This window comes from Panicum hallii, chromosome 1, assembly GCF_002211085.1.
Source record: "Panicum hallii strain FIL2 chromosome 1, PHallii_v3.1, whole genome shotgun sequence".
NCBI classification, from domain to species: Eukaryota; Viridiplantae; Streptophyta; class Magnoliopsida; order Poales; family Poaceae; genus Panicum; species Panicum hallii.
Genome location: NC_038042.1, coordinates 46,029,476 through 46,037,735, shown reverse-complemented (window position 1 = coordinate 46,037,735; position 8,260 = coordinate 46,029,476). Strand labels below are relative to the sequence as shown.

At 42.7% G+C, this 8,260-nt stretch overlaps 1 protein-coding gene across 1 annotated transcript; it reads right to left on the bottom strand.

Moving 5' to 3' along the window:
* Window positions 1-202: 202 nt before the first annotated feature.
* LOC112877863 lies at window positions 203-2,429 on the bottom strand. The gene is made up of 3 exons (XM_025942240.1): window positions 2,243-2,429; window positions 1,015-1,187; window positions 203-631 (listed from the first exon to the last, which is right to left on the bottom strand). The coding sequence occupies exons 2-3, from the start codon at window positions 1,165-1,167 to the stop codon at window positions 464-466; spliced, it is 321 nt and encodes a 106-aa protein (XP_025798025.1). The 5' UTR covers window positions 1,168-1,187; window positions 2,243-2,429; the 3' UTR covers window positions 203-463.
* Between the last annotated feature and the right edge of the window lie 5,831 nt (window positions 2,430-8,260).

The window sequence follows — 8,260 nt, the reverse complement described above, 5'->3', positions numbered from 1 at the left end:
GGTTCGATATTGTAAAAAAGTTGCAGCATGCTGTGAAATGGGGAGAAACAGATACTGTAACATAACAAACCAGAGTTCTCTCCTATTGATGAGCTCTGTCCTGCCACATCACTCCTAACACTGATTCAGAGCTAATGCCAGAGGACGCGTTAAAGAGCAATTTAGTACACTTTACGAAACACTCTCAGATGGAAAATTTATGGAGGATGGAACATAAAGTTTATGTTATGAATATATGTAGATGTCAATCACAATAAAAAGAATAATATAAAGGTTTTCTGAGGTAAGGGAAAATACAATTACACAGATTCTCAAAGAATCAGCATTCTTTTTCGCTTTGCAGTTGATCTAATGCTATTCTGTGCAGGCTAATACTATAACTGCTTTTACTGGGAGAAATTCTCTACCAGCATGACTCTGTAAATATCCCATTCTTTTTAATCCATATAGCTCGCGGCATTTATCAATCATCCATCATATGCTGCCTCTGGATCTCAATAAAATAAGATGTCAAAGAAGTCCGAGAAGAATTGACTGTCTTATTATTTTCACGGCATTGCAGCAACTGTTGCTGAAGATTCTGGATGAAGTCATTCAATTTCTGAATCATCTTTTCTTGAGATAAGATTATCTGAAACAAGTATAAGGTTATAGCCAAATTTGCACAGGCGCCTGCAGGAACCTCAAGCAACATTCTTATGGGTGCCAGTAAAATTTCCCATTGTCTTATATAAAATAATGTTCCTTCTAAGTAAAACAATAACCTTTGCTTTGTGCAGGGACAACAACATAAAAATATATAATATAATGTTACTGAGCTCATCTCTCCACTGGTGGTACATTTACCATGAAAATAAGTTATAGCATATAAGCAGCATGTTGTTAGAGGCTTAGAGCCCTGCTATTTAAGTACCTCCATTTCATCTCAGATCAATTTGTGGGGGAAAAAAATTCGGTATCTCAAACTTGAAATAGTCTCGCTTAAAAAGCATTCAGTTACACAAAGTGAGTCACCTTATCCTTGACAAACTCCTCTCTACTTGAAATATGTTTCTGGTTGCGAGTCGTAGATTCCAACTCATTGACAAGCTGTTGCTTCCATTCAAACTGGGATGTAACAATGAGAATCACCAAGAGAAAGACAAGAATTACAGGCCTCGACACCATTGTATTGTACAAGAGGAAACCTAAAACATGTGCACCAATGAACATATTACTCCTCAGACATTATCATTCATCTGGATATTTCAAAGCACTTTTAAAATGAATCTAGAAAAGTAAACAGAAAGCTCTCAAACCATGATTTCTCCTTTTCTTTTCCCAATATCTGCATATGTGATAAGCCACTTTTTTCAACCAAAGGCAACTTGCCCAGCTTTATTAGAAAGCGTAAGAGAGAATATTACAATGACCGACTGATGGGAATGCTAGAGAGTGAGAGGGAGAGGGAGGGGTACCAGAGTTTAACAAGTTTCCTCAACTCTCACCCATTCTAAGTTTCTAACTCGCCTCACTAAGCTCCAATAACCAACGAATTTCAAATTTCCAAAGCAGAGACAGGAGCTACAAAAGGATAAAAAAATGAAAGGCAGCCAGAAGGCTGTTCACTTTGTTCATCACGCAGTTCGGAAGAGATAAGTCACTTGGAAGGCTGGAAGCTATCTGAAACAGTAAACTGATCCATCCCAAATTTTTCGCAGCCGTTCAGTTATTGAAAGGGTTCCCTATCCCAACTCCACAAGCAATTGAAATGGAAGTGTATGCCCCATGGTCCTGAAAAGAACTGTTCTAGCAATTGCTAAGACTGACGCTGAACAGCTGCAGTAAGCAACTCAATAAGCCATATCAACACTGGCAGCCTAGGTCGCCGTTAACCGTGGAGCAAATTTCAGGACCAGTCCGAATTCAAAAGCCTCGCGTGATTATCAAATCCCCGTGAAAACCAATTTTCGTATCACGCAGGGGCACGATACGAAAAAACAAAACCAAAATCGCGCTCGATTAAAGGAAGAGACCTAAAATCCGCTAAGAGGAAAAAAAACTCGAGGAAATTTTGCGGCCACCGGATGCAACACGAGCAATTACCAGACGCTATCGTACAGGGAGCACTCTGCTGGCTTAGAATCCGCTGGTGTCACTACAATCGCCGGCGCCGGGACTGTAGCGGCGAACTGCACGGGCGGGCGGAATGGGTGGGGGATGGGGAGGAGACGAGCGGAGGGGAGGGGAGAGGATAGCTCACAGGGCAGCGTCTCATCGGCCGAGGAAGCAGCGGCCGGCGCCTCCGCAGCGACCGCAGAAGCCTCGAGGAGGGCTAGCACCGCGAGGGCGCGAGACGGCGGCCTGGCCGGCGAGAAGCGGTTGCTTTTCTTCTTCTTTTTTAGATAGAGAAGCGGTTGCTTGAGAGGAAGACGAGTGAGGAGAGGAAAGAGAAAACGTGAAGAAATTGCGGGGAATGGGGGGAGGAGCGCGGCCGAGGGACCCACAGCAGGTTTGGCCGATGCGACGTCGGGACGCGGGACCGGGGAGTTTGTTTCGATCGGACGGCAGCCGTGCGCCATAGACTACGCTCGTGCTGTTCCACATCCCGCTACCAGCCGTGCACGGTGCACCCCGCCTTAGTCCTTTCGCAAGTTTTCTTTTTCTTTTTTCTGGCACAATCCTTAAGTTGTACTCCAGGTTCTTTCGGAGGTCGGTAAGGTGCAGGATAGGGTGAATGGTCTTAAATCTCAGCTAGGATATTTTTTTAATTACCCAGTACAACTCAGACACTTGTACGCATACTTATCTCTCTATGAACATATATACGCAAATTCTACTCTACGAGCATCTACGAATCTGAGCCGGCAAATTATCAAAATTGATGAAGTCACCACAAACGCCTCGCTATCGATGGAAAACATAGCCTACCACTGAAAGCACAACGTCGTTAAATCTTAAAAAATTTATTCTCATAAGGATCGATTGAGGTGCTATTGAGGTTCACGTAACCACTAAATTACTAGACTACATATCCTTTCGTATCTGAACTGGAACACGGAGAACTCTTCGGTCTGAAATGAACTTTATTTTACGGAATTCATATGAACTAAGTGATTACCGTATTTATAAAAAAAGGAGGTAACAGCATAAAGTGCCTGTTTGTTTGCCCATATACTTGTACAATCCAGCTTATAGATGTTTTAATAAATCAAAAAATATTTTGACATCTAAATTACCAAATAAATACACTAATGTGGCATATTTTATGGTAAACTAGTAAATATATACGTTACTATGGATTAAAACTCTATATTTACGATGCTTCTTGATAGTAGAGTGGATCCTTCTAGCATCTTATATCTTTTCACCCATTAGTTTCACATGTGACACGTAAAAATCAATCCTAGTTGTACCCAACATTCGGATGCTCCTAAATCAATAGCTCAAACCTCATATGATGATTTATGATCTACCTAAATTATCTCTAAATAAGCTTCAAATTTATATATGTAGATTGGGCTCATTAATTTTAAAACTAATCATCAGAATAGTAGTACATCACTTAGTGCTTATATATACATGCAAAATATTCTAACTTAAAATGTTTGCTCGTTGTTTCTCTCGAGAGGAGACAACACTTGTAAATGTACATATACTTAAAATGAAACACATACATCTAACTTTAAATGATACATCTTGTACTACACACTTGTCAGGTTCCAGAATTTAAAGCTAGTTAGATAATTAAATTTGTAAGTGAAATAAGGGCTAATAAACTGAGTTTCATCACATAGCTAGCCGATAGCAGTCTCAAAGTTTCTGTGTGCTATGACCGACTCGCCGACTAGAGCAGGATTGCAGACGAGCTCCTCCCTCCCCTCACAGCCGCAACTCATTCCTTCCGGTGCCGACTCTCTCAATAACAGCAAGCAGCGGCTATGCTTGCCTCATCACCATCGTTCTGCTGTAGAAATACCTCCACCACAAGATCCATGATGCCGGGCCAGCTTCCGTCGCTCCCGCTGAATCTACCACTGCTGCTCTCCTCCTTCACTTTATTTTTCTAGCTAAATTATTGCTCCGTCATACTCCCTCTGTTTCAAATTATTAGTTATTTTTGACTTTTCTAAATTCATAGATTTTACTATGTATCTAAATATAAATATATATAGATGCATAGCAAAAATTATATATCTATAAAAGTTAAAACGAGACGGAGGAAGTAGCCCTCAAAAAGAAAAAAAATTATATAGATGCTTGGCGTGGAGGCATGGAGTGAGCTCTATCTTTCCACCAAATCGACAAGGCACGTTAAGCCGAATTCCTCCTATCTTTAGCTTATTCGACCTCTTGGGTATCAATTTGAAAGCTTCATGCTGTCAAGCCATCGCAGCACCGGCAGGAAGAGAGGTGGTGGCCATGAAGCCCGGTGCGTCGCAACCGCGGCCGCTGAACGTGGCATCACTAGGTGGTCAGCTCGTCCGGTCACTTGATGGAGCCTAGATGCATGGATGAGTCCCTAGATCCGGACATGACACAAACATGGGAGGGAGGGGATCGGTACGGTGAAGTCTAGCGCTGCAGCCTCGCGCCAACGTTGTGAAGCACAAGTGCAAATCAATGCTGCCAGCCACTGGAGTCTTCAACCACCGAGCGAGTTGATCTTTACAATCCCACCATCCACGCCGCTCCTATGGAGGTCGACGTAATCAAGTAGGGGAACGGGGGCCACGCGGTGGTCCGCTTCCATGTTAAGGGGAGGCGGAGATGGACGAAGCAAGGGACAGGGGAGCCTCGTGGATTGGGATCGGTCAAAGGGCACGAGGGGGTCCTGTTAATGATAGATGACGTACCAAAAGTTAAAATACCACGAAGTCCATCCGCTCTTTAGAAATAGGTAAAGATAAAAATAAAAATAAATATTTAAAAAACCAACTGGATGCTATAAATATAGATTAATATAAGTTTTTTTTAGGAAATATCGATTAATATAAGTTATAGAATTTTTTTTAAAAAAGGGATAAAAAAAAATTAAAATTCGAAAAAGGGGTGGCCGTTGGGAAAATTTAGAGAAATGGGTGCCTCCCGCCCGCTGAACGGGCGGGACGCGTGGGGCCCGGGACATCCCGCCCACCCAGAGGGCGGGATGTAACCCGAGGGCCTCTTCGCAAATAAATTATTTGCGAAGAGATCCCTGGGAGGGCATCCCGCCCAACCAAAGGGCGGGATGTCCCGGGCCCCACGCGTCCCGCCCGTTCAGCGGGCGGGAGGCATCCCGCCCTTTGGTCGGGCGGGAGGTCCCCCCACCGGCTATTTAAGCCCCAACCTGCCCCAAAAATGCCATTTTATCCAGCAAAAATCAGAAAAAAGAGAAAGAGAGAAGAGGAAGAGAGAAGAGGAAGCGGCGAAGCCCTGTCCACGCGTCGATTTTAAGGTATATTCTCGTTCTAGCCATATAAGTACTTGAAAATAACTATAATTTAGGAAATATTTGTTAGAGTAGTTATGTTTTGAATAGTTTTAGTATTTTCATTTGTTTTTAGTATAATTTATAATCTGAATAGTTTAGAATCTGTAAAATATAATCTGAGAGTCGCTGAAATTTAGGATCGTCGTTCGTTGTGTATTAATATGTAGTATAACTAGTTTATTAATGATTGACAGATATGTCTTCCGAGAAGGGTATTTTCAGTATATATTACGGAGAAGGAAATGTGATTTATGGGCCGAATGGGGTAGATTTAAGTGAATTCAACTGTGCGGTCAGAGGAATTACCAGACCGCACGAGAGGACATTTGAATCCCTATGCAACTGGTTAATGAGGGGACTAAGGATTAATCAGGAGACACACACTGTGAGTGTTCAATGCGTCATAAATCGTACCACTCACGCTTTGATCTGGGAGCTTATGCCACTTGCAAGCAACGAGGACTGGCTAACTTATCTGCAAAATGCAAGTCATTGGCAGTGGCCACTGGTACTCCTTGTCAGTGTGCACCAAAACCCTCCTTTGATAAACATTGAAGCTGGTCCGGGGGATGAAAATATTGATGAAGAAGTCGAGGAGGCAAACATTGAGGCAGGTGGCACCGCAGCACCTCAATGCGTGGCTGATGAGGGGGAGAACATACCCTTTATTGTTGAACAGCTGCAAGACGAAGAACGTGAATTGGATGAAGCAATGAATGCCGATTCGTCTGATGATGACGATGATGTGCCTCAAGATTGGGTAAGCAGCGACTTCAGTTATCTTGTCGTAGATGACGGATGTAGCTGGCCTTCGGATTGCAGGGAGAATGAAATTATCCAGGGTGCAAGGTACCACTCAATTGAAGAGGTGAAGGAAACTGTTAAGTGCTGGTCTCTCTCTCTTATGCGAGAGTTTAAGACAGTCGAGTGCAAATCTCGTAAGTACGATGTGGTATGTGTGAAGGATGGCTGTCCATGGCGGGTGCATGCCTACAAGGGTAAATGGAAAGATTATTGGGAATGCTCCATTGTCACTCAGCACACTTGTCATTTGCCTGGGGTGCAGAAGAGCCATCGCAACCTCACGTCGCAATACATCGCAAATGAGATGTACGGGACGATAGTAGAGAACTTGTCATATGAACCAAAGTCTATTATCAGGTACATTCAGGAAAAGTACAAGTATACCATCTCATACAGTAAGGCGTGGAGTGCAAAACAAAAGGTGTTGGAGATGAGATTTGGTACGTTCGAGGCTGCATATGATAATGTTCCTCGAATGCTGGCCGTCCTATGTCAGAGAAATCCTGGAAGCTACTATGACCTGAAAACTCTAGACAGAGGAGAAGGTCCGCCCCACATATTGCAGCGGGTCTTTTTCAGCTTGGGTCCATGCATTAACGCATTCCATCACTGCCGGCCTATCCTGTGCATCGACGGGACATTTCTCACAGGAAAGTATAGATTGCAAATGCTGACAGCTATTGGAGTGGATGGAAACAATCAATTGCTGCCTGTTGCTTTTGCTTTTGTTGAGAGTGAGACCGGAGAGCCGCCCAAGTGGCGTGATATTCGCAGTAGGTGGTGCATGAGGCATATCGGTGCAAACTTTTTCAGGCAATTCAAGAACAAGCACCTTATGGATATGTTCAAGAGGCTATGCAAGGAAACGAATCAGCAAAAATTTAACAAGCAGTGGCAGAAAGGGCCCGGCTACACCATGTACGGCAATGTGGAACACAGGAGCTCAAGTTTGAGGTATCTCCTAAAGATAGGGCGCGACATGGCATGAGGCGTCAAACTCCTGTAAAGGAGTGCATTCTCAAGTTCGATGGAACTTGTTGTTGCTCATGCATGAGGCCCAAGTTGCTACACTTACCTTGTTCTCATGTAATGGCTGCTTGTGCAGATACTGGACATCCTGTCGATATATATGTTTCACATTACTTCAGAAAGGAGACAATTGCTAGCACCTGGCAGTATGAGATCTATGGGTTCCGTTTGGTTGGATCGTTCACTGAGACAGCGAATCCTGTTATCTATATTCCAGACCCAAGATCATCACGGGTTAAGAGAGGACGCCGTCAGTCACGGCGTATTCGTAATGATATGGATGAGTCAGAGCTCCGTCCGAGGATACAACGCTGCAGTGCATGTAATCAGATTGGACACACGTATAAACGTTGTCCAACCAATGATGCTGGCCCCAGTTGTGCTGAAGCTGGCCCTACAGGTGATGCTACAGATGGAAGACCTCCGGTTGCATCAAGAAGTGGGAGACGTCGCCGATCGAGTGCTAGTACGTCATCAGGCATCATTTAGTTGTAATTTTATTTAAACGTTGTTTGCTCATATGTAATATTTGCTGCGTTGAGATTCTATCAGACCTAGATACGTATTTGTAATATTTGCCGCATTGACTGAAGACACAATATTTGGATTCATGTATTTGTAATATTTGTAATGTTCATTATCATATTATTTTATTTTAAATGGCTTCATGTATTGTACTATCGTAATATTTAGATTCTACGTTGCAAACGTTATCGTTTAACTATCTTCGTACGAGTTTTCGATACCGTAATCTTCTTTGGAAAATTGAATTAAAATTTTATGTGCATACATAAGAGTATGGCGAATGAATCTTATATTTGAAAAAATTCTGAATTTCAAATAGTTTCTGAAACAAATAATCTAAGAAAAAATATAACAAAAATGGACCAGGAGCATAAGATTATAGGTTTTAGAACTTTATAGGTTTTAGAACTTTGACTATATATTAGATATTAAATAATATCACATTAGAGA